This window comes from Rhinolophus sinicus, linkage group LG06 (assembly GCF_036562045.2).
Source record: "Rhinolophus sinicus isolate RSC01 linkage group LG06, ASM3656204v1, whole genome shotgun sequence".
Classification (NCBI taxonomy): domain Eukaryota; kingdom Metazoa; phylum Chordata; class Mammalia; order Chiroptera; family Rhinolophidae; genus Rhinolophus; species Rhinolophus sinicus.
In genome coordinates this window covers 132583121-132610424 of record NC_133756.1, presented here as the reverse complement: position 1 = coordinate 132610424, position 27304 = coordinate 132583121, and the positions used below count along the sequence as shown (strand labels likewise).

General features: G+C 37.4%; 2 protein-coding genes across 5 annotated transcripts in view; both read left to right on the top strand.

Moving 5' to 3' along the window:
* UEVLD (UEV and lactate/malate dehyrogenase domains) overlaps positions 1-9536 on the top strand; it is a 43881-nt gene extending 34345 nt beyond the window's left edge. For all 4 annotated transcript variants that reach the window (XM_019714958.2, XM_074336114.1, XM_019714953.2 and 1 more), the window contains 3 exons: positions 3152-3215; positions 5099-5222; positions 6033-9536. In XM_019714958.2, the coding sequence (XP_019570517.2) occupies positions 3152-3215; positions 5099-5222; positions 6033-6200 (356 nt within the window). In that variant the 3' untranslated portion in view covers positions 6201-9536. The remainder of the gene's footprint in view (positions 1-3151; positions 3216-5098; positions 5223-6032) is intronic.
* Positions 9537-10503: 967 nt separating this feature from the next.
* TSG101 (tumor susceptibility 101) overlaps positions 10504-27304 on the top strand; it is a 31002-nt gene continuing 14201 nt past the window's right edge. Inside the window, exons 1-6 of the mRNA XM_019714959.2 lie at positions 10504-10672; positions 14515-14599; positions 16514-16579; positions 18747-18910; positions 23606-23732; positions 27051-27117. Of these exons, the coding sequence (XP_019570518.1) occupies positions 10631-10672; positions 14515-14599; positions 16514-16579; positions 18747-18910; positions 23606-23732; positions 27051-27117 (551 nt within the window). The 5' untranslated portion in view covers positions 10504-10630. The remainder of the gene's footprint in view (positions 10673-14514; positions 14600-16513; positions 16580-18746; positions 18911-23605; positions 23733-27050; positions 27118-27304) is intronic.

The window sequence follows — 27304 nt, the reverse complement described above, 5'->3', positions numbered from 1 at the left end:
AGGATAAAAGCACAAGGAAGGGATATGGAAGTTCTTAGCTAGGAACTAGAAATAAAGAGATGTAGGTACACGTTAGTTGCAATCACTTTAGTATTATGTAATATTGACACATACAAAATACACATAATGTAGATGTATGTTTTAAAGCATAATACTAGTATAAACATTCATTAATTCACACTCAATTAAGAAAATCACCGATACCACTGAAGCTACCTACGTACTTCCCAACTCATCTCCCTGTCTCCCGTCTAGATACCACTATCAGATCACTTTTTATCCTGTCTTCTACTTCCTCCCAGAGATAGTTATATCCAAGGATAGGTATACTTACCTTGGCCGTGAAGCCCGAAATGGATTAGAGGCTCCCTCTGCTGGTTTCATGTGTAGACACCAACTGATTATATTTTTGCATAAGTGACACCACCATAGTAATAGCGATTGTAGTTATTTTATACTGAGTGATTGCTATATGTATTAAATGCTTTGCATATCTCATTTAAAATTTAAAAACACCCTGAGAAGGAGGTGGTGGTTTTCCAAATTAATAGATGAGGAATCTTAAGACTCAGTGAGGTTAACTGATTTGTCTGACGTTACATGTCTAATAAGGGCAAAACTGAGATTTGAACCCTGATCGACTCCAAAGCTGTGCTTTTTCTTGCTGTCTCAACTGGATAATTTATCTAAAGCATTTGGTGACAGTGTCTGGCACAGGGTAAACTCTCATACACGGTCGTTGTTATTGTAGTAATCAGCAAGATGGTGATGAGTAGAAAATTGGCCAAAGGACAAGTAAAACTATGCTTTGAAGTAAAGCAGTATTAGGATTTGGAAACAGTTATAAGAATAGCAGGTGTGTAAGTAAAATTATTCTCAAGTATTTCAGAGACAAATGATGGTTACAGCTTGGGGAAGGAATCATATGCCATACAAAACCCTTTAGAATCTGTTTCCTGCTTCCCTCTCCTGCGTCATCTGCCATCTGCCGGGCATTCTATGTTAGTCAGATGGTCAGCTTGCAGTTTCCTGAATGGTTTGTGCTCTCTCATGCCTCCTTGCCTTTGCACCTGATGCTTCCTTTCCCTGAACTTTCATTCACTTCGGTAACTCCTCCTTACCCTTCAAGACTGGGCTTGAGTGCCACCTCTCCCAGGAAGCCTTCCCTAATTCTCCAGGTTAAGTAAGTTAATACCTTTATTATAAAAATTATCACACTGTGTTATAATTGCTTATTTACCTGTCTGTTCACCCCACCAGACTGCAAGCTCCGTGAGCTTGGAATGTGTTTTGAAATGAATGAACCTGACACCATCTAGTGACCAAAGGTCATTCGTATTATGCCCCACCAAATTAGATAGTCAGCAGAACATGTGCTTCGGAGCTGCTATTGTCAGCTGTGATATTGAAAGCGTATGTAAACTGGAGGTAACTCCTTCAAACGGTGTTTTAGAAATCCAAGGGCTGGACCTCAGAACAGAGGGTTAGCTCATCTGCTTTGGGCCTCAGTCTTACCAAAGGAGTAGGTGTTATATGGAATGGAAAACTGCTATCCCATGGTCATTTTTCATTAAAATTTGGGGGCCAGAAGATTATTACTGTTCTTGAGGAGTGGAACCAGAAAAATTAGAATACAATATTTGAATGGGCTCCATAAACTAGGATGGATATACATTTAGGAAGTTTGAAGGGCTAGGCAGTAAATGAACAAAAAATGAAATAATTAAGTCCATCTCAACTTAATTGAAAATTCTAATAACTGTGTCATGAGCAAATTCTTGTGGCTCTTATAAGTCCAGATTCAGAGAGGAAAGATAAAGAATGTGATCATGTAGATAATATATAATGACAGTGATATTCATTACTCATTTCCAGATTTGTTTTGTGTCCTTTGTCCTTTTTTATACCTACCTTGCCCCTTATATTCATCTTTCCAAGGTCTATAAATGCTGTATTTCATTTAGGAGACATTTCCTTGCAATTTTCTGTTTATTGTGAATATGCTAATAAAGTACCAAAATTGTTTTAGAAAATAATTCATGTGTAATCCTTCTATCCAAGGAAAACATTTTTTTTAAATCCCTAATCTGTCCACATTTAAGTTTTTCATGTTAACAGTTCTTTGTTTTGCTGTTATTTTATTCAACAGAAAAATTTTAAAAACTTTTCTGTTTTTCACCTTGTTATGTTTTCCTCTGTTGTGAGATACAATTACGGATGGTGTGTGAGGTCAGTTCTGTATTATCTCCTGTATTATCTCCTGTGCATTCTCTGCCATGGTAAAGTATGTGAGAGGACACAGAGGGAGAACACCTGGTCCTCGCCCCCTGAAAGCTTATACTCAGTTTGAAGAAGGGAGAAACACATAGTGTCCTTTGTTGGTGACACATCACTAAATTTAGGCCTAATTTTGAATGCATTTGAGAAGACTTGTATCTTAAACATAAGATAGTCTTATATACCTGGATGTATTTTTGTTTTGCTTACCCAAGTAAAGATTTGTATCAAAGAATGTCTTCACACAGATGAGAAACAGATGAATATTTTAGAGAGGTTTAAAAATGTTACTTTCAGTTCAGTATTAAGGTGTGGTGTAAATATCCAGTTCCCGTGCACAGTGTTGAATTTTGAATTGTTTTTATCAATGGTGTAGTGAGAGGAAATGGGTCACGCCAAAGATGCTCTTAGAAAACTGTGCTCAGCCTCTCTGATAGCTGTGGAAATCTAGCCCAGGATCCGTGACCAGATTATTTCTCACCTGGTGAAAGAAATTCATCTGTGTGGTTCCCAACAGAACAGATGCCAAGTGTTTGCAGCACTTGAGAACCTGTTATTCACAGCCTGCTAAGGGAAGATAGCTTTCTACTTGTACAGTAAAACGGCCCTGGCAGAATTGTTATTGATGAGAGCGGACAAGTGGGGAGGCTGCAAGGAGACTTTGGGGATTACAGCTCAGAGTCTTTCTAACCCATGGCAACCGTTACAGCACATTTAGTGTCATCAGTGTAAAAATGTAACTATTGCTAGGTGGGGGGAAAATGCATATTCACTGTTTCATACAGGTACCCTTGGTTGCAAATGATCATTTATCACATCTTAATCCTAAGAGAGTGATTGACAAAATATAATTAATTTTTCATTTACCTTTTAGTGACCAAATGGGGTGGCCAAGAAGAAATAATGAGTCATATCTCTCGGGAGCAGCTGTCCAGCAGGTAATACTGAGTGTAGATTTGCATTTATCCAGCTAACAATCATGTCCTTTCTAGCTAACATAACAGCTCTTTACACAGCACGCACTTACTAGGCTTCTGCAGACAACACTAGCTAGTGTGGACAAATCCAGAAGTACAAGGGAGCAATGTTTTCTGTTCTTTGATTTCTTATCTGAAAGTAGATCTATGAGTGCTTTGCAAACTTTGTTTCCGATACGCAGTTGACACTTAAAGGGTAGAACACGTTCCTGATTTGTAGACGGTGGTTTACAGCTCCTACATCTGTACATCTGAGGATATTGAGAATTTTCTTAAATGTAGAAGAGAATTTGTCCATACCACTTAAAAATTAATATGTATTTATAAATCTCACATAAACATGTTTAGAAATTAGTCTAATATGAATGGATAAGCCATGTTATAAGTTCAGGCAAGAGCAAAGTATAAGGCACAGATCCTTGTATATTTTGTGTTTATTCAGAGCTTTCCAGGGTCTGGTCCCTGAGGTTAGCCTCTACATATATTTTCATGCCATTTGTTGTTTCACCATCACATCATAAAATACTGTCCTACAGTTTGAGTGGTGGAGGTTTTTAGCTTTTTAAACCTTTAGCTTATGTTTAGAATATAACAACTGGAAATAATATTCTCTTATTGAGAAGAGTAGTATATTATATAAACCATTCTAACCTAATTCTCTATCTAATCCGATATTTATAGCTTTTAAAGGAAATGCAAACATGGTTCTTGAATTGATACCATTTTTTTTATTAGCTACATAAAGAGTGTATGCTATTATAAAACTTTAAATACTACAGATATCTATAATATAGAAGGTGAAAAGCTGGGGTAATTCCATTTTCCAGAAACAACCACTGTTAACAGTTTAGTGTCCACATGTCCAGACAATTTTTTCAGTGTTTCTGTAAACATTGTCATTATTATATTTAAAAAAATTTTTATAATAGATTTATGCTATTTGTATTATTTTATAGCTTGCTTTGTTTCCTTAATAGCAAACCTTGGACATTTTTCCATATTGTACATATAAGTCTGCTTTATTCTTCTCAAGAGCTGCATGGTACTACATTTGGCAGTGATTTATTTAACCCAGGGGTGTCCAAACTGCTGCCCGCGGGCCAACTGCGGCCTGCAATCCATTTTTAATTGGCCCGCAGCAAATTCCAAAAATATATTTAGTTTACTTAAATAAACCAGGTGAGGCAATACGTACTTCACCTCGAGTGAGTGGCCCGGCTGTTTGTGTGTTTTACCGCATATGGCCCTTGGTAAAAAACATTGAAAAAAGTTTGGACACCCCTGAATTTTAACCAATCCTCTTGCTTAATTGTTTCCAAACTTTTTTTCTGTCTCAAGCAAGGCAAACATACATATATGTGTATCTTTGTACACTTGAGCATATTGCTGTAGGACTAATTCCTAGAAGAGGTTTTCTAGATCAGATGTTGCCAAATCTTTCTCCTAAAAGACAACATCACTTTCCACTCTCAATAACAGTTTTAGGAATCCGTACCTGTTTCTCTGTAGCTTCTCCAAAAGTGGTTATCAGTCTTTTTAATTTTTGCCAATTGTCATCAGCCAAACAGTAAGTGGACTTACTGTTTTAACTCATATTTAGTTAAATATTAGTGGTGGTAAGCATCTTCCTATGTTATTAGGTCATTTGTTTTATCTCTCTGTGAACTGACATTTTAAGAAAAGCTGAATCATTAGATTATCTGTAGGCTTGTCCAACAATTGATGTATAACTCTTATTTCTGTGTCATAAAAATATGTAATTAATACCATAAACAGAAGGTAAAACTATATGCTTATTTTGTGTGTTTTCTGAAGTTTTTTTTGTTTGTTTTTTGGTAACCCAGAGCCATGGAACTATTAAAGTTAAAAGGTCAAAGATCCTGGTCTGTCGGACTATCAGTAGCTGACCTGGTTGACAGTCTTGTGAATGATAAAAAGAAAGTGCATTCTGTATCCATTTTAGCAAAGGTAATTGCTATTCTCATTCTCTCATTATATTCTTAAACTTTTATATTATGAATATAAAGCCAGGAAAAGTGCTGTTCCCACTGTAACCTAGGTGTCTTCAATATCACCAGCTTTTCTAAAAGTAACACCTGGGAAGAGGTAGTTTGGTCTAAGTCGTGTCCTGCTTCGTTATGGGAAGTCTGGACTTGCCCTTTACCCCACATGTAATTTGGGGAAATTCCCAAGAAGCATGTATATATTCCATAAACCTCTGGTTGTCATTTATCACCTCAGCCAGCCAGGTCACCCCAGACTGACGTGCCAACTGGCCTTAGCTGGTCATCAGTCTGCTTCTCCGGTTCAGTTTGTCCTTTTTCCACTTTATCCCAAGCATAACCTCCCTAAAGCACAGCAAAGACAACGTACCAACGCTTAACCACATTTTCTTGAAAACTTAGGAATGCCAGGAGAAATAAAACATAGAAAGGCAAACTTCAAACAGGTTACTGTATTTGACTGCACCCAGAGCCCATTCTGTGCTCTTCTCCTCTGACAGTCTTTTTTCTTAGCCCCCAACCTGCTACCCATATTGCAGGGGACTAGCTTGCCTTCCCATTAAGGGGATGTCTTTGACCAGGTTTCTCCCATTTCACAGAAATTTTCTGAAGCAATAACTTGAGTTTAGAAAATAAATAAACCAAAAAAAATTTTTAAGTTCAACTTGTATCACTTTGTACTAGGGCTAGAAAAGCAAGAAAGTAATCATATTTATGATATTAACTGTTTTGCATTGATTCAGCTCTGTTCTAATCCAAGTTTTATTCATTTCAGGGATATTATGATATAAACAATGAAGTGTTTTTAAGTTTGCCTTGCATCCTGGGAACCAATGGGGTAGCTGAAGTCCTCAAAAACACAATGAAAGATGACAGAGTGACTGAGAAACTCCAAAGTAGTGCGTCATCGATCCATGGTCTCCAGCAACAGTTAAAACTTTGATTCTAAAGTTCAGAGCTACCTGAAAGGAAAGGTCATTTAATTTTGCCGACATAGATTGGGTGAAGAATTTCTGTATCTTACTACTTACCCTTACAAATTGTTTGATTAAGGTAGATAGTTTCTTGGTTAGTTTTGCAATTTGAATTCTTAGGGAATTAGATAAGGAGGAAGAAAATCTGATTTTCTTTGTTGTTCTTGAGATATGTATACCATTCTTTAAACCGACAGCAGAGGGAAACATCATCTGCAGTATACATCATGTAAAATTATGTACCCTCACAGCACATTCAGCACTTTGGGAATATTTTGAAAGCAATACATTTTTAAAAGAAAATTACTCTTTGACTATTACAGTAAACATGATAAGCTGAAGGCCCAGTATGAATTCATGAAATCTGTGCTAGGTATACATTCAAAGGATCCACAGTTCAAGGTATTAATATTTCCTCTATAAAATACAGATGGTAGTAATAGCAATAAAGCATTTTGTTTTCTTTCTTCAATGAAATAGCTACCAAAAGTGAGAGTTTTACATGTACTTTAAAAAAGTAAAAGAGAAAGTGAAATTTTTTAATAAATGAAGAAAAAGTGTAGTTTAACTTCTAGTGGGACTATCCTTTTTGAAATTTTCTGTAACCTTTCCTGGGCTATATCAGATCTCTTAACATCTCAAAAACTCACTGTAATATTAGTACAGCCATAGAGAAATGTGTATTTTCAGTGAAAATTAATTATGAATGAAAGCCAAGCAGTTTACTGTAAAGCTAACATATGAAGCTTTCATAAAAGCCATTGATTTTAAGGGGGAGAAGTTGGATAGACTGATTATTCAGAGCAAATCCTTTAATGACTCCTGAAGAAAGGAGTCAGTGTATGTACACTTTGGTGATGGGCCAATAACAAATACCTTCATATGTAAAAGATAGCATATTCCTATTAAGGTAGCATGCAACAAATAGTAACAACTAACATCAACACTTCTTATATTTCAGGCAGTGTGATAAGCACTTTATTCTTTTATCGAATCCTCACAGTAACTCATTGAAGTAGGAACTATTACCATTTTATAGTAGAGGAAATTGAGCTTTAGTGACTAAGACCTCATGGCTAAAGGGCACTTAACCATACAACCTCTACTTTTTCTAAACACTAGAAGTGGGGAAAGACCTAATAGCCAAAATAGTTACCACAAGACCCTAAAGCTGGGGTTCTGTGCTCTTCCATTCTCATATAGAAGCTGACTTTTTTTTCCCCAACATAGTTTTTAGAAAGATTGATTCCCTGACTTCCCAGACTTGCCCTCAGCAAATAGCAGCGAGGGGTATACACCGAAGTAGGTGTTTATTTATTTAGTCATTCAGGTAGTATTGACTGGGAACCTACTGTACACCCAGTGCTGCATATATTAGGCACTGCAGATACAGTGGTGAGAAAACCTGGACTAGGTACAAGGCCTTGTGGTCCTTATAATCTAGTATGGGAGACAGTAATCAAATGTCACAAGTAAATGTACAATTGCAAATGGAATAAGTACTGTGAAGAAGTCTTAGATGCTTTGAAAGCATATCATAGGTAAATCCAAAGCTGGTCAGAGAGATAGGAGCCCAATAGTTTATATAGGCAGACACATCCTAGGTAGAGAGGAAACAGTCAAACTAATACTGATTTAATATAATAATGGATGCTTATAATGATAAGTTCAAATCATTAAGAAAAGGTGATATTATATTCAGTGTCCCATGTTTAAGAAAGTAGAAAAGTATTTAATATGCTTGGAAAGATTCCCACCAGAATTAACTAGTATGAAAACCTTGGACATTTGAAGAGATAAGCATTAGTTCTGTATAATTTCACTAGACGGGTAGATTATTTTGGTGCTACTCTAGTATTGTATCCTCATTGTCCTTTCGTATGAGATAGGAAAGTAAAACTGAAAGAATCTTGTGTTTTTTAAACTAGCCTTTCCTAATATCTGATTAGAAATTAGATAATTTCTACTACCTAATTTCTCCTATGCTCTTACACAATAACCTAACTACAAGATACTATATAGTAGATGAATTGCCAAGAATTCACTACATTAATTATAAAAGAAACATGTCAATATAATACTTATTGAGCATCTACTGTTATTCTAAGTACTGTATTAGAATCTGAGTATTTAAAGATGAGTAATAGCCCTTGCCTTATAGAAGCCCACAATATAGAAATAATTCTATCAGATAGTTCTTGAGTGTAGAATATTATCAATCATGTTGTAAGTTCCATATACAAGTCAAGAAGCAGTACCACCACCACCTCACTATGATTCGGTGATAATCTGACATCCATGATGCTGCTATTTCACTTTTTCATTTTTCCAAAATCATGCAATGTCTCTTGTTATGTATGATTTTTAGCGGGGCGTGGATTAAAATGTTTCTTTGATATTGTAGCAGAGAGAAATATTTTATTTTCCAACTTACATTGTAGTTTTCCTTAAATAGTAAGAATAATGAATAAAACAATCTTTGACTATTAATAATGAATAAAAAAATCACCAGGAGGTGCCTAATTTATTGAGTGGAAGGAAATTTATTCAGATTGAGAAGAAAGATTCTTTCATATAATTTATATGGTCCCCAGGATACTTAGTTATAAGTGGCTAAAGTGCAAAATGAAGAGATGGATTTTGTTAATTGTTTTCAAATTTTAAAAAATTAGTTTTAACAAGAAAACTTTTAAAACAATATATTACCTGCACTCTTCCAAATGGTGAAAGCAGAGTTGCTCTTCCTGAGGGAGCTGTGGCTTTAAGAACAGTTTGAAAACCACAGTGCTTTTAAGTGACATAAAAGAGATGCAGTGGGAGGATAGACTGCCTTCTATTTTCATTTGACTGGGGCTGTATGCTTTACTAACATACGTATGGTGTGCATATCCCAAAACAAAATGATACCTATTGGCAGTAACCACAAGATTGCCACGGGGATACGAGAGTCAATTTGGGGAATGTAATCAATAATGTTGTAAAGATTTTGTAGAGTATCCGATGGACACTTGTCTCATTAGGAGACCACCTCAGGGATGATGTAGATGCCTGATCACTGCACTATACACCTGAAGCTGAAGCTGAACAACAATGAATGTCAACTATAATTTTATATATGTATATATAGTTACAAGAAGTGGAGTACAGCATTGGGAATAGAGACAGTGGAAATGTATCGGCTCTATGCAATGTCAGAGAGGTAGTAGATGGGGGAAGGGGGTTATCACTGTGTGAGGAACATAAATGATAAATGTCTATTACATTGTTTTGTACACCTAAAGCTAATAAAAAATGTTAAAAAAATTGATACCTATTGGAATAGCCTTTATTGCGTGTGTGCAACAATTTATAGTGATGCTTCTACATGGTTTCAGTTAAGCCCTCTTTATGTAGATGCCAATTTAGAAAGGAATTAATACACAGCCTGTTCGTCATTAGCACTAAGCTAAAACAATCCAAATTACCATAATTCACATAATCAAAACCAAGTTTTACAATACCTTGAATGACGACACTATACTTATAAAACTGGTGGTGATGTGCAATAATGGCTAATATAAATGACCATGAAGAATTTTTATAAGTAGTAGACATTCAGTTAAGATTTGAGTACTCTTGTGCAATGAGGATGGGAAGATGAGCCTGCCCTCAAAGACTTGGACGCTGGACAGGCTACTACACAAATACAACGCAAGGTAGAATGCAGCCTGTGTTATCGGTTATGCCTGGGCAGGGGAATGATTTCCTGGACAAGAAATTACTGCCAGGCTTCCTGTGAAACAAGGTCTCTGCACTTTGCCCTTGTCAGTGTAGTCTGAAGAACTTTTAAGCTTAAAGTAAATGAACCCTCATCATCAGAGAGACCCTGGGCATCATCCAGAGCCAGCCTCTCATCTTAGAGTTGGGAAGAACTTCGGCCGGAACTAGAAGTGTACTTGCGTGCTATTATCACAAGAGCAAGTCAGCGGCAGTTTTCTGACTCCCAGTCCAGTGCTCTACCATTGGATGAATCAGTCATTAAAGCTCATTGGGAACTTTCGCAGTACCCCTGCCCCTGCTCCCCTCGTCTAAGGGCAACTGTGAAACATCTGCCGCTCTTGTCCTGGCCCAGAGTTCCGATCCTCGGGACCGGCTTGCCCTCGTCATTGGGACCCAACCCGGCCTGCGCAGCACCGCACCTGTGCGGCGGGTCGGCAGGAACGCACCCCTCGCCCAGCCTCACTGCTTACCTCGGAAGTGACGTAAAGGAAGCGGAAGGACTGTCGTGGCTGCCGACTTCCTGTTAGAGGCGGGGGGTGGGGGGCAGGCTGCTCCGTGTGCGATTGTGTGGGGTGGCCTGGGGCAGCCCCGGAGCGGCTGACGCTCTGCCTTCGGGGACGGGAGCCGCGACGTGGCCGCCATGGCGGTGTCGGAGAGCCAGCTCAAGAAAATGGTGTCCAAGGTGAGGCCGCGCCGCGCTCGTCCCCCGACGCGCACCCACGGCTCCCTTCGGCGCCCGGCGGGGCCTGGCCCGACCCAGCCCGGCCAGCCTCCCAGGCGGGCGGGACACCTCAGTCCTGCCCTCGGGCGTCTTTGCTGCCCCAGCTCAGACGTGCCTGTCGCCTTGTGCCGGAGCCCCGATACGGGACCAGGGAAGGGGGGCGGCGGCCGTCAACAAAGGCGCGAGCGGAGGCCGCCTGCCACCCTGCTCGCCTCTCTCCGGGTTGAGTTTGGAACAGTCTGGGGGACAGCGTAGTTTTCATTTTACTTTTTATAAACACAAAGAGGGGGTTGTATTGTATCCTCGATCTGGGGCAATCCTCCCCAACTCTTGTCCCAATGTACGGGGCCGTCAGTCTCCGCCCTTCCTCCCGGTCCCCAGAGATTGTGTCCTCTTGAGTTCTGTATTCCTCACACGCTCGATGAGGAACTACTGGTTGAATTGGCTCGATTATAAGTAAAAACGTCCAGAGAAGCCAAAATACCAGTACCTCACTGCCTCGGGTGAAATAAATAAAATTGCATTACCATTTCAGGGACTTTGATTTGCTAGGATTAACTATCTGTCTTTAATTGTATGCTTATAACGCGAGTTTATTCGCTTTGAACTTAATTTGTAGCCTTCACAGTTCGCGACCGGTGTATTTTTTCATTAAAAAAAACCAAACACAACATATGCGTTTTGTCTATGAAATCCGTGAAATACTTTGATAATTACTTCACCTGTAGCACGTGATATCAGAGTGAACTGAGTAAGGTGTTGTTGTTTTTTCCCCCCAATTTACCAAAGCTGGTTGGACTAAGATGTATGTGTATGGGAAGTGATTGAGAGTTGAATCTTCTGTGGGTCACCTAGTTAGCTTTGGATATGTTTATCAAAGCAAGAATGGTAGGAATCGAAATGGTTTAAACCATTTTCAGTGTTACAGAAACACACTATTATGCATAAGCTTAATTCTTTGGGGAAAAAAATTTTTTTCTAGTAAAATCGTCCCCATAGTCTTTGGTTGAAGAGCTATAACCTCTAAAGAGAAAGTGATAGTTTTCAAAATAACGCTTCTCTTGGTTGTCTACTATCTTCTAGGCTTCTTGATTTTCTTTTGAGAAAGTAGTTATCCTGGACTGTAGAGGAAGTTTTGGGGAGCCCTAGAAGATTGTGGCCCAGATCTATGTTGTAACGTTTATGTATCACTTTTAAAACAAACAAACAAAAAAACAGAAAAAAAGTATATCATTGTATATACTCTGTAATTGAAGAGTATTGTTCCATGCCATTTTTGGTATTCATTAGATATCCCAGTGGAGATAGTCAAATTGGCAATTGGGTATTCATATCTGGAGTTCAGGAAACAGGTTCAGTTTGGAATGTTTTAATTTGGGAGTCATCAGCATGTAAGTGGTGTTTACAGCCTTGAGGTAGATCACCAAAGGACTGAGTTTAGATAGAGAGAGGATGGGGACTGAGCCCTGGGGCTCAATAATTTGAAGAGATTAGGAGAGAAAGAACCAGCAGAGACTGAGAAGGGGCTGCCACAGAGAGAGGAGGAGGGGAGGAAGGAGAGAGGAGAGAGAGGACTAAGGGGGAGGAGGAAGAAAAAAAGTAAAATTTAGAAAAAAATCAGGAAAAAGCTGATAACTTCTAGATCCAACTACTAATTTACAGGAAATACAGAGGACATAGGAGCATATATATTAAACTACACCAAGGCAATGCATTTAGCAAAATCCAAATCATAGGAGGCTCTATAGGACAAATGAACTGATTTTGTGGACAAATTCCAAGGGGTAAAAATAGAAATGGGCCTATCAACTGATAAGTAGATAAATAAAATGTGATATATTTAGTAGTAGTGGCATATTATTCAGCCATAAAAGGAATGAAGCACTGATACATACATGCTAGAACATGGATGTACCTTGAAGACATGCTGAGTGAAAGAAGCTAGTCATAAATAGCATATCATTCCATTTATATGAAATATCCGGAATAGGCAAATTGATAAAAACAGAAAGTTGATTAGCGGTTGCCTAGGGTGAATGAGGGTGCGGACAGGTGGAGTAAGGGGATAATTGCTAAAGCCAGTTTCTTTTGGAGGTGATGAAATGTTCTAAAATTGATTGTGGTGGTAGTTGTGTAACTCTGTACTAAATACCATTGAACTTTGTATAATTTATTTTACATTTGTGAATTATCTTCAAAGCTGCTATCAAAAAAGAGGGATGAGAGAGGATCTATAGATTAAAAGAGACCTAAAAGATATTTTAACAAATTGCAATGTGTGGACTTTATTTGGATCTTGATTCAAACAAACTAAAGAAAAAAAATGACGAGACTACATATGTAATAATATTAAGGAAATAGTGATTATTTTAATAGATAATAGTATTGTGGGGGTTTTTTAATTCTTTTAAAAATACATACTAAAATATTTATGGGTGATGGGATATGATGTTCTGATTTGTTTCAGAATACGACAGGAGGAGGGAAATATGAATGAGATTATGGGTTAAATAAGATTGGCTATGAGTTGATTATTGTGGAAGCTGGGTGTAGGTAGGATACAGGGGGCTCGTTATTCTGTCTACTTCTAGATGTGTTTGAAATGTTCCATAATAGAAAGGTTTAAAAAAAGAATAGAAAGAAATGGCGCAAAGACAGCAAAGATAGACAGCTCCTTGCAGGAGTTTTTGCTATAAAGGGGAAGTGAGAAAGTATGGTTGTAGCTAGAGGGGTGAAGGAAGGTTAGAAACTCATGCTTGTGTGATTAAAATGGGAGAAATACAAATGTGTTTGTATGCTAATAGTACTGATCCCATAGCATGGAAAAATTGGTACTTCAGGAAAAAAGAGGGCAAAAAGTGCTGAAGAGATGCCTTTGAGTAGACCTAGATTTGTTCCCTAATTTTTTGTGTTTTCTTGCTTATTGTCTGTTACCCTTCGTGCTTGTCTCTGTGAGATTTCTTTGACTTTATATTCAAATCCTTCTATTGAATGTTTTGTTTCTACTCTCACATTTTTTATGTCCAAGGGTCCTTTCTTCTCTAAGTGTCCTTGTTTCATGGATACAATGTCATTTCTTCTTTCTTTGAAATTATTAATGCTAATTCTTTCTGAAGTTTTCTTCTCCTTGCATGATTTCTATTACTTACTTGTTTCTTTTCTGTTTGGTCTCTGACAAGCTTCTTGGAGTCTTTGTTTTTTCAATAGCCGACTGTTTCTTTTTAAGAAACACTAAAAGCTGATTGAAAGCTTTGTGTTCATGGATGGAGCTTGTCAGATGGTGAGCTTCAAGTATTGTCATCAGATGGGGGTCCCCATCTTCTGATCTCCTAATCTGCCAAGAGTGTGTAAGCCAGGTTCCTAGTTTTCTGGAGTGGAGTGGTACAAGCTGGGAATGTGAAAATACAATACAGCAAATGATAAATTGCAAAATAGTTGTTATTGACAATAAAGGCTGGAGTTTGAAGAAAGGGAACGATCATTATGGGCTAAAGGGAATTCTGGGAAAGGATTCGTTAAGAAGAGAGAGAGATGTAAGCTAGGTTTTTTAAAATGATGAAGATTTGATTTGGTGGAAGACCTTTTAAGTTGAAAGAAGAGCTAACATGGAGGTGAGTGAAGGGTTTGAATAGGTGGCAGGAGAGAAAGTTATTGAGATTCTTTCAGGTTTTAATTAATGATTAGTGAGAACCATTAAGCTTTTAAGAGTGCTATTAAGAAAATAAGATTTTAAGAAAATTAATCTAGCAGTAAAATATGTACATTGATTTTAAACTAAATTCTTGTGTGATTTTGCTTTTCAGTACAAATACAGAGACCTAACTGTACGTGAAACTGTCAATGTTATTACATTATACAAAGATCTCAAACCTGTGTTGGATTCATATGGTGAGTTTATATAGTAAAATATCAATTACTGCACTTTGAGTTTACCCTTTTGTTAATAATTGTAGTTTTCCCATTTTCCTTTTAAGTTTGTTGGTTTTTCCATTTTAGGACTAAACCACCTATTAAGGGTTAGAGGGATAGAAAATTACAAGATCTAATGATAACATCTTATATTTGTTTAAGTTTTAAAACAAATACTCTAACATAGAGCTATACAAATTTAGACCTAGAGGGGATGTTAAAGATAGTTTTGTCCATCGTTTCCCAAAGTATTATCCACAGTTGTGAAGAACGATCGTGGGGGGGTGGGGAGCGGGTAAAGGTGAGTCTCTGGTTAAGTTTGAGCAGTTACAGATTAAATGGGCTTCTTGACAACAGTGTTTCTCAGAGCCTTTAATATACTAATGTGTTGTACCCCACCAAGAGGGGAGAGAATATATTGTATAGTGTATCCTAAGGTTGATTAACTACTGAACCCTAACACCCCCTTCCTCCAGCAACCCAGCTTCTCTTTATATTCTTAGGCGGTCATTTAGGAAAACAGTGTTCTGGACTATTCCTCTCATTTTGTAGATGAGGAAAACATTTTTTAAATGTGATCCTTAATTCTGTAGAGTGCATAGGTGACAGTTTCGTTGAGACGAAATAAACGTGGAATTTAAGTAAGAAATGACAATACCTAAAGTTGTACTTTTTTTTAAATATATATCTTTTTGTCCCCATACTTAATGTGCCATGGTCAAGGGCTCTGTCCATTATGAGGTCCTTGGTGGCGCTGAGGGCAAGGAGCTGAAGTTTGTAGCTGAGACTCTCACTCTAAACTCCGCTCACCCCTAGGGCTTTGAAAACATTGGCACAGCCTGGTGAAGAGAGGTGGGAGGCAGCAGAGGGCTAATGCTGAGTTTCCTTAACAACACAGAGTGAACCTAGGGCACAATTCTCCCTCATGTCCACATGTTGTACTGTGGTATCTAGATCCAAAACACCCCTCATATTACCCAACCTAGAGTTAATTTAAACCTCGCTTCATGGGGGAGGTAGAATGTGAATTTTACTGTAAGTGTACAGTTCTTACTGCATGCTGAAAGCATAAGCATGTTGATCAAAACTGACAGACTCCACAATCGTTGAACAGATCTTACATGGCCGACCGCATCTGAACCATTGTTATCAACATGCTTTTAGAGTAAATAAAGCCAGACATTTCGATAAGGTGGTTTTTTAAAAAACACAAAATCAGAATAAATTCCAGCACCATTGGTAACTGTCAATGTAAGTAAAAGAACTGAGGTAACAGTGCTATGTTCTTGTGCTCACCACAGCTCTCTCTGGGCAATACGGGGCTAATGCCAAGTCATTGTTACAGAGAAGAGCAGTCCGTGTAATACAAGTCATGTGCCCTGATTCGTCCAGTATAGCTAGAGAAACTTGTGTGATGTGAGAAATACTTGTATTAATAGAAGATGTCTATATTTAACTGAAAACTTTTTTTCTTTTTAATACTGCGCTTTTTCACTACATTGGGATTGAGAATGATAGTGAGTAGGGATAAACCTATGGGGAATCTAAAATTTTATGCTACGTATTAGATGAACACTTAGTAGGGTGTTAGTTGACGGTGATTTTTTAAGTAATTTTATAATCATGTTGGAACACAGAGCTCCTATTTAGCACTCACATCGATTTTTCCAAGTAGTTCAAAGCATCTTTCCTTTACTCATTCTAAAACTGATCCCTTTGAGTGAATCAACAAAGGATACTCTGTTATTGGACAAAATGGGTGATACATTAACAAGTTAGCCCCTTTCGAGGGCAATAATAATAATGAGTTTTAACCAGCGTTTCTAAAAGAATAACTTACATGGGAGCATCTGTGAAAATGCTTGTGATTAAATCATTGTTCTTTCCTTTCAGTTTTTAATGATGGTAGTTCCAGGGAACTGATGAACCTCACCGGAACAATTCCTGTGCTTTATAGAGGCAAGTGTCTTAATGTAATTTAGGTTTCCAGTACAGATGCATTTTGATTCACAAAGTATGTTGCCAGAGAGTTATAAGTAATTGAAACCAACTTTCTCATGACTTTCATGATGATGTAGAGAGTTTAACTTCTATTGTAATTGAACTTCATTTGGCAGCAGCACCTAATATTTTCAGCCTTGTTTTTTTCCTTCCTTACCAAGATATATCAGTAAATGCCTCATTGTGCTAGAAGAATTTAATGTTTCCTGGTATCAGAGAATCTTAGAACTAGAAAAGGATCTTAGATGCCTCCTAGTTCAGCCTCCCACCCCATTCAGACTTTTCTGACAATGAGAAGCCATGTAGTATCGTTTCTAAGATAAAGTCCTAAAGTCCAGGCAGAGTAAGGTTTCAGTTCTTGCTCTGTAATCTATCAGGTTTGTGACAATGGGCATCCTTAACGTTAGGATAATAGTACCTGACTGAAAACGGAACTCATTGTGATGATGTGTGTAACGACTTAGCACAGAGTCTGGTATATAATAAACAGATGTCAAAAGCAGTTGTTATTTATGGTTGTAGTTAGTATTGGTGATAATGCTGATAATGGATAATTACATCTCTGTTAACCAGTCATCTGCCCTCTGCTGGAACAGTTGCAGTGATAGGGAACATTCAGTCTCATAAACAACTGTTCTGTTTTTGGAAGCTGTTTGTGAGTTATTCCTTGTGACTCACTAAGACCTTTGTCTCTGTGACTTACCCATAATTTTATGTAGTACCTGCTGTACATGAGGCATAGGGGTAAGGGCTATGATACAAAGGTAAACAAAGGATGTACCTTCCCTGGAAGAGCTTACACAAATAGGGGAAATGGGGAATGAATAGATATTTACAATATTCTATAACTGCTATAGAATGATAAAATATAAAGGTGCTGTGAGATTACAGAGGAGAACAAGACCATGTGGGGAAGATAATAGAGGAAATGACATTTGAACTTGTTAAAGCATGAGTCAGCCATTCAAAACAGAATGGACATTCTGTGCAGAGGGAAAAGACACTGGAGCATCAAAATTGAATAAAGCATGTATGATAAAATTAGGGATGACTGAGTCAGATTCAGCATTGCTGACTTTGTCTTTGCCTTCAGGAAATAAGCTCTGGTGAGGGAAATAGATATATGAGAAAAAGAGGGAGGGCAGGAACTGTGGTAAACATAATTAAAGATATTTATTTCATGTATATAAAATTTTATCTAAATCCTGTATTCCCTCACCATTTTTTATATAGCATAGTTCTTAAGCCTAAGTAATTCTGGAGAAGTCTTCATTTTCACAAAGCAAAGAATTCTGGGTGGTGGAAACAAACTTATGTTTTATGTATTAGGATATATTCTATTGGAGTTCTTTCTTCATTGTAGAAGTTTGAGGTAAAAAATAAATCCAAAGTCCCACAACTATCTTGATTTCTTTAAGTGAGATTTATACTCATGTGTATATTTATATGAAGTGAAACTTTCTAAGAGGAAAGTTATCCAAATTAGGTCAGGTGATTCAAACGGTTACTTTGGACATTGGCTTTGAGCTTAATAAGAAAAGGTTATGCTTTTTGTTCAATATATTAACTGTTGGATCCTTTGAAGCACTGTTCAGTTTGACCATATATATATGGTCAAATTTCTCAATGAGAGATTCTGTTACATAAAACAAAGAGCAGGAGATGACATAACTGATTGAATATGCCATATGCGTTGGTCAAGCTGTGGCCACCAGTCAGCATCTGTTTGACAGTTGAATAGCTTTGGCAAGGGAATTATATCACTTTCTGATAGGATACCATAATCCATGGTCTTCTTTCTCTGTGCCTTTCAAGTGAACCTTATTAACTGACGTGACAGGATTCAAGTAGCAAAGAATGGATTGAGCCAAAAGATCATCTGAAGAATGCTTTGACAGCAGCAAGCACACGCTGGCAGAGTAGTGATCAATTAGCTCCTTAATCCTGCTGGTGTGTTTTACAGACTGCAAATGTGAGAAACTGATCTTAAACAGAACTTTGAAACATTAAAATATTGTGAGTTTGTAAAGTATTGCTTAGCTGTAGCCCTCTCTTTGCTTACCTACTAAGCCATTATTGAAAAATAATAAAAATGGAATAACTGAAGTCTATCTTTCTCTCTCAGGTAATACGTATAACATTCCAATATGTCTTTGGCTGCTGGACACCTACCCATACAATCCTCCTATCTGTTTTGTTAAACCTACTAGTTCAATGACTATTAAAACAGGAAAGCATGTTGATGCAAATGGCAAGATATATCTTCCTTATCTACATGAATGGAAACATGTAAGTATAAACAGTGTTTTGTGAATTTGTTGTAGTTTATATATATCTGCTTACCAGCATCTACTTTCTGTTAACACTCAAAGAGGATTCCAAGGAAGAGATAAGTTCACGTAAGATCACTAATCACTGAGCTGGGTAATCAGAAAAGACTCTCCAAAAGAAATATAGTCATGCTCTGTATATCAACATTTCGGCTAACAACAGACTGTATATACAATGGTGGTCCCATAATATTACAGTGGAGCTGGAAAATTCCTATCACCTAGTGATGTCGTAGCCATCCCAACATAGCACAACATGTTACGTGTTTGTGGTGATGCTGGTATAAACAGATCTGCGCTGCCAATCGTATAAAAGTACAGCACATACAAGTGCAGTACTAGGCTATACCATCTAGGTTTGCGTAAGTGCACTGTATGGTGTTCACACAATGATAAAATCACCTGAAAACATTTCTCAGAACTTCTCCCCGTTAAGTGGTACGTGACTGTGTATCTTGTGTTTGTATAGAGCTTTATAATTTTTAGAGCATGCATAGTCTCTGTTTGCTTGAGTTGAACTTTTAAGAATGGATAGATTTTACAGAGTGGGAAGTGCATTTAAAAAATAGTATACTGGTGGCACGTATTTGTGAGACTATTCAACTCTCATTACTCAAAGTGTTCCTATCAAGAAGTAATAATAGTAGGAAAGTTGTTTCTGCCTCTGATCATAAAGTTCTGGCACTCCAGTGTCCCTATCAAAATAACTAGAAAAGCTAAAGTACAAACAACATGTGGGGAAGGCTGTGGAGAACTGTTGAGGCAATCGGGACTCGAAGGTCCAAGATCCTCCAGAGAAGGGAATTGTGAGAGATGAGCCAACATTCTGCCAGTTTTCCCTAGGAGTCTTTACTGATTCTTGGTACAGGGTAAGAGGCTGAGAATTTGGGCAGAGGGTTTTAGCTAAGAGCCAAAGAAACCTGCAGAGTTTCTAGCAGTTTCATAGGGCTAAAATGATAATAGCTGCTGTACTTCAGGAGCCAAGATTTGGGAGAAAAGGAAGCTACAAAGAAATAAACCAGATAATCTAAGTTTTCCCCTCGGGATATGCTGAATTTCTAAGCTTCAAAGATAAGATGCTAAAAAGCTAAGCAGAAAACTTCGGAAAAACACAGCCAAGTTCTCAACAGCCTCCTGTTGAGGAGGCGATAGGAGTTTGGAAGCTTATCAAGGAAGAGGCGTGTAAGTAGACATCCTAGGCTCTGGGTTGATGCCATTGGAGGAACACAACTCAAGAGTAGGAAGTCAGGGATAAGCCTTACAAAACCCCAAGCTTGAATCAGCTCCGTCTCTGATTATTATATTAAGGTCATTCTCATAGTACCTGCCGGCCATAGGTAGGGTGAACCCTTGCTAGAGGAAGACAATACATAAGAGCCTTGATAATTTTTCGCAAAATGTGTCCAGCATACAATTTAAAAATATCAAGTACATCAAGAAAGAGGACAGAGAGGAAAAAAGACAATAGAAACAGGACACCAAGTAACCCAGCTATCAGACACAGACTTGAAAATGATATGTTCAAGATGTGATTAATATGTTCAAGATGGAGAATTATAATAAAAAGGAACCAAGTGGAAATCTTAGAACTGAAAAATAGAATAATAGAAATTAAGAACTCTATAGATGGGTTTAGTAGCAGATTGGACTCACTCATAATAGAGAATTAACAAAGTGGTAAATGAATAGTTGATATTTTTTTAGTGCTATTGACCTAGGAATAAGCCTTGCAAAGGATGTACAAGTCCATTATGGAGAAAATTGTAAATTTTTTTTTTTTTAAAGATTTTATTGGGGAAGGGGAACAGGACTTTATTGGGGAACAGTGTGTACTTCCAGACCTTTTTTCCAAGTCAACTTGTTGTCCTTTCAATCTTAGCTGTGGAGGGCGTAGCTCAGCTCCAGGTCCACTTGCCATTTTCTAGTTGTAGGGGGCACAGCCCACCATCCCTTGCGGGAGTTAAACCAGCAACCTTGTGGTTGAGAGGACGCATTCCAACCAACTGAGCCATCTGGAAGCTTAGCGGCAGCTCAGCTCAAGGTGCTGTGAATTGGCAACCTTGTGGTTGAGAGCCCGTGCTCCAACCAACTGAGCCATCCAGGAGGCAGTTCTGCTCAAGGTGCCATGTTCAATCTTAGTTGCAGGGGGTGGAGCCCACCATTCCTTGCGGGACTCAAGGAGTTGAACCGGCAACCTTGTGGTTGAGAGCCCACTGTCCCATGTGGGAATCGAACCGGCAGCCTTCGGAGTTAGGAGCATGGAGCTCTAACTGCCTGAGCCACCGGGCTGGCCCAAAAATTGTAAATTTTAATGAAAGACATTAAAGAAGACTTAAGTCAAAGGACAGTGAACCATATTCATGTATTGGAAAACTCAGTATTGAGTCAAAAATGTTGGTTCTCTTCACGTTGATCTATATCCTAACGAGTTTTCATTTCTTTCTGTATTTCTTTATTAATTTTGTGAACTTGAGAAGCTGGATCTAAAATTTATATGGAAATGCAAAAGATTGAGGGTCGCCAAGGCACTCTCCAAGAAGAATAAGGTTAAAGGGACTTACCCTACAGATATCCAAATATATTATAAAACTAGTAATTAAGATAGTATGGAATTGTCACAGGAATATTCAAACACATAGATGGACCATAATAAAGAACCCAGAAAAAAATCCAGTTGGGAATCATTTTAGATTTTTGAACAAGAGTAGGGTATTAAAAGCAATGATTATTAGGTACAATGTCTGAACTGTACTAGATAAATACATTCATTAACTGACAAATAATCATTAGCTGCTCTAAAACATAAACCCCAACATGCTGGACGCTTAACACTAGAAATTTCTTGCCCACGTAATAGTCCACGGGAGTGTTCCTCATTGGCAGGCAGCTTTCCTCTACTTGGTACTTCAGGGACCCAAGCTCTTTCCAATTTGTGATGCCACCATCTCCCACGACTTCCTCTACATGAAGGAAGACAAGCCAAGAGAGAGTGGTAAAGGAGTACCCCCTTCTGTCCATCTTGGCTTATAAATTAAATCACTTCTGCTTATGGTCCATTGGAAAAAACTAGTTTCAAGGAGGGCTGGAAAATGTAGTCCCTGCCCAAACAGCTGATTCTCAGTGACAACTCTGTGTTACGGAAGGGGAAGCATGAACATATATAGAAAATGCTTTCAGTCATAATAAGTAAGTAAAACTGGAAGCTACATAGGAAGCTGTTACAGTAATCTAGTATGACAGAATGTAAGCTAGGACTGCTGTCGTTTATCTTACTGATTAAATTGCTAATTAACCCTGAACATATATACTGCTTAGAATATAAAAATCTGACCTTTTTATTGCTTGCTAGAAAAGCAAGCAAGTAAAAAGGTAGAGAACAGAGGAGTTTTGCAGGGTTTACAATAGGAAAGCAATTTCCTAAAGGTATTATGTGTTTAGTTGACCATTAGGCATTTGAGCTAAAATAAGCTGCTGCCATATTGCTACTTTTTTCATATCCCGTATCATTCTGAATTAGTTTGAATTCATGACCTATTGCTTTATCCTAGGCCTGGAAGTAGATATTAAAGATTAGGTTAATTTTCCTTCTTTCTGAGAATTAGTGTGAAAGGAATGGTATGGTAAAGAATTAAAATAAAACTTGTCCCGACATAACTGTAGTTATAAGAATGCATGAATGAAGTACTGATTCATACTGCAACACAGATGAACCTTGAAAACATGCTAAGTGAAAGAAGCCAGACAAAAAAGGTCACATGTTGTATGATTCCATTTATATGATATGTCCAGAATAGGCAAATCCATTGACAGAAAATACATTAATGGTTGCCCAGGGCTGGGGGGAAGGGGAAAGTGGGAAATGACTACTAACGAGTATGCGTTTCTTTTTGGGATAATGAAAATATTTTTGAATTAGTGGTAATGGAAAAAAACCACTGATCTATACACTTTAAAAGGGTAAATTTTTAAAAGGTATGTGAATTATATATCAACTTAAAAATGCATGAGATTGTGATTTAGTTTGGGTGTTTTGCTGGACTAGATCATTAACAGGAGATAAAAGTGTGTGGTCTCAAAACCACCCTCACCCTCCCATACTAGCCACGGTCCCCAGCCCATAGTTGCTGGTGTTACACAGATACTGCACATGCTTACCCCCAGTCTCAGCGTATAAATTCACCAACACAAAAAGATTAGAATAGTGCGATGTGGCAAATTTTTACAGGAAGCTTTCTGAAATGTTATTTATCGTTGTTCATAAGTTGGGACAAATCGAACAAGAGATGAGTTTGGTGCTTTGGATAGTTGAAAACTGATAGTGAACTCTTCTATCAGGAGAAGTTATGAAGATGATTAGCAGATCAAGATGATTGAATACTTCAGCACCTGATGAACTAATGAATGAAATAGATGAAATATACACAAAACACATTAAGACGTGAAAATGGAACCATCAAATAAGCCAATTTGAACAACTTTGCCTGGCATAGTTTGTCTTAAGTTAGTGTTCGATTGATATTTGAGAGAAAAGTCGAGCAACCTTTATGGAAAAACAGGCACTCTCTTTGTAATTATGGTAGTGGAAGGAAAGATCCTTTAACAATTTGTATATTTTGTACAGTAATCTAGTGTCTTAAATTTGTTTTGTTTTCAGCCACAGTCAGACTTGTTGGGGCTTATTCAGGTGATGATTGTGGTGTTTGGAGATGAACCGCCAGTCTTCTCCCGGCCTACCATGTCAGCGTCCTATCCTCCATACCAGGCAACAGGGCCACCAAATAGTAAGTAGAATGGAGATTGGCTTTTTAAACTCAGAGAAACAGAAGAAAACAGAAAACCTTGTTTAAAAAAAATGTTTTTAATGACTTCACTTTGCTTTTTAGCTTATCAAGTTAGTGGAGTTTTTGGAGGTATTCTGAGGCCCCACATCTGCATGTACAGATTCCCACCAAAGACTGGCATTTGGGCTTTCGTTTGTGGGTAGAAATCTAACTCTGGATGTGCTGGATTCCAAATGGAGGAGAAAGAATGCTGGGATAGAGCTTGAATTTTCTTTTAAAATTATGCATGCCATGGAATAGCCTTATTTGATCAGTTTGGAGGCAGATATAATTGGAAAGGTAGTCTGACTTTTCTTTGCAACTTTAGGATCAGTGTTGTAGATAAGAATCAATTAAAAGTCAACTAAATTTACATTCAGCTATTCTGGGTATACACAATTGGGCATCTAGCTCTCAGCTTTCTTCTCTTTAGTACAGCCAATTCATGATTTTACCTCGTGTGGAGACGGTGGGGGCATGCAGTTAGTACCAGTTCTCCCCAATTGGTGTACATTATCTCTGTTATTTCTGGGTTTTTAAAAATAATTCTAATTGATACATTAAAATCATCCTGGATAATTGAGAGTTGGTTGTACTTACTTGTTTTGACTGCATTAAACCTATATTGATTTCATTGTTTTGAGCTGTGATTTTTTTTTAACAGATTTTGTTTTAAGATTTTAATTAGCTAGACTTATTTATCTTGTAAGTCAGATTATCTGAGCTTTAATTTTTCTTCTGCCTAAAATTATTCTCTTCCTTTTTAATCCATTCTGTCTTGAGCATCTTTACTTCCCAGCTGAATGGGAATCTAACAGCAAGAACCTTCTGAACCCTTTTCCTTCCCTGCCTTCCCAGAATAAGCTTAGTTTTAGGATTTAGTAGCTCTTTTAATAAAGATTCTAGTGATTCTTTTGACCAGAAATTTGTTTTCATCTTAATAAATTCTGTTAACTCCAGTACTCAAGATTAGATAATCTTGCTCATTTAAGTATGAAATATCAAATATTTCCTAGTTCATCATTCATGTTTATTTGCTCAAATAACAGTGAACGCTTAAGATAAAGATAACCTTTTCAGAAATTTAGGGATTTTCCTGAGCAACATTTTTTTCCCTAAATTTCTTCCAGTTTTATATTGACATAGAAAGAAACCACAGTAAAGAGGTCACTATGGCAGTTCAATTTTGTACTCACTATAAATCACGTTAAATAATCTAGAACTAATTTAAGTAAGTTACAAAGAGGCCAATTGATTGTCCATCCATTCTAGCCTTAATACTTTTTATATATTTAAACAGTGTTCATTATTATCAGGTATGACTGTAAAGAAATGGTCTGAATTCCATTCCCCCCCACACACACCAAGGAATAGCCCAGAAATTTGGATACATTCTTAAGTAAATATTGTCTTCTAGTTGAGAAATTATATACTTCTATTATTATTATCATTACTTAAAATATTTTTGATTTCCTGTTTTAGGATGACTTGAGCTAGCTATGAGTCACATTAAAAAATGTTATGTTCAAACCTCATTTTTTGCCACAAGTAATAGTAATAGTCAACATTTATTGACTGGCAACTATGAGATAGCTAAGCACTTCATAATTGTTCTTATTTAATTCTTATAATAACCCCATATGTTATGTGTATTTATATCCCATTTTATTCTGGCTCTAAAATTATTTCACCTTATTATCTACTTGCCAGTCTTGGATCCAAATTATGTTTACTCTTTGTCCCAAAATCAAAATTTGAAGGCTTTGGTGGAATTGCTGGCTTTTCAAAACCTCAGAATAGGAAAATTGTTTATAATTCTGAGGCGGTGTGAGAGTGAAACTAGCATGGGCGCTAGTGATTGTGTATTTTGCTGACATTTAATAGTGGCTGCATGTTTTGATGTTCAGAAAGATCAACTGTGCTTTGCCCCTGGGAAGAAAAAAATGTTTTATGGAATGTAGCAGTTGTAACATTTTGGAAGGTTTCTTCCTTTTTGAAATAGCATTAAACATCATCCTAGCTTCATTATACTTAAGAAAAAACTTACTTATGTCATCGATAGATTCATCCAAACAATAAAACTAGGAACACTGGTACTTGGAGAGCAACTCTGGTAAAGACTTCCAAGGCCCTTGATCAGAGTCCAGCATATGTCACTCACCTGCTTGCACTCTGTTCTCTAAAAGTTTATTTCTTGAAGGCTCCACCTCTGTTGCCTTCAAGGCTTCATATACCATTTCTCTAGATCACTTATTTATCACCACCTCCTAGGTTTAGATTATCTACCTCCTATTTTACCACATATGTAGCACTTCTGCACTTCCCCTGCCGTAACACGTAAAACTTACCACTCTATTGTTATTCCTTTCTTGTTTCCCCGGCTAGACTATAAGCAACCTGAGGCCAGGAATTCTTTTTTATTTTTATTTTTTCCCCATCATCATCAGATTCCTGGTGTCTGTCACATAGAAGGCACTAAAATATTTGTTAATTGGATTAAGGGCCAATTCGTCATTATATTCGTAAGAAAAATTTCACTGAGGATAAGTTAATTCTCAGACAAGTCATTTCCATTTAAAGCCAAAATTAACTTATCTTTTTCTGCCTCTATATTGATTAGCCTCTTAATACCACTGACTAGTTGTGTCATTGGTGTTCTCTTTAAAAAATATGTAAAGCATTCTTTAAGCTTGCTATACTTGAGCCTTTTCTCTTAGTATTTCCAAGCTTTTGTTTTGGTTTTAACCAATCTAGCTGAATATCAGTTTTGTATAGGACTTCTCGTAGTAGTTTGAAGTCTTAGTCCTCAATCAAACCAACAAAACCAGCTGTGCTAATCGGTCAACATTGTCTTAAATATCAAAAGATTTCTTAGATATAATCAAGAGGCCACTTTATAAGAGGTTGACGACCTTGGACTAGAGGAGGGTAGGATTCTCTTCTAAATTCTAAATCGAACCAGCTCCTGTCTCAGGTTAGAGACTCCTTGAGAGCTTCTAGAAATGACCAAGTTGACCTATTTGCCAGTTATTCTTTGTTGGGATTGTTATGTGTGTTGTCATAACTCATGTTTAATACTTCGAGAATTATGTGATCTGCAGAGAACTATGCTTGAAGTAAAGAACTAATGTGGGTGGAGTGTTTTGTTTTGGTGCTGAGATTTGGAGTCTTTAACTGTATGAAATTTTGCTGTGGCTTGACAGTGATGTATATCTTATTGGATAACCTATATATCCAGGACTGTGCATATTATTTTAAAATGTTAAAACTTATTTTTAGCTTCCTACATGCCAGGCATGCCCAGTGGAATCTCTCCATTCCCATCCGGATACCCTCCCAATCCCAGGTAATGAAAAATTATCTTTTGAATAATTGTATTAGAAATTCTACTGTTAGATCTAGAATCAAAATAATGGATGCTAATTAAGGCATTAAAGTAAATTTAGTTGCAATTTAATGGTAGCTAAAACTCTGTTTATTGGTAGAATTTTATGGTATGTACATAGTTCAAAGGGAGTTTTTTCCGTTCTAGA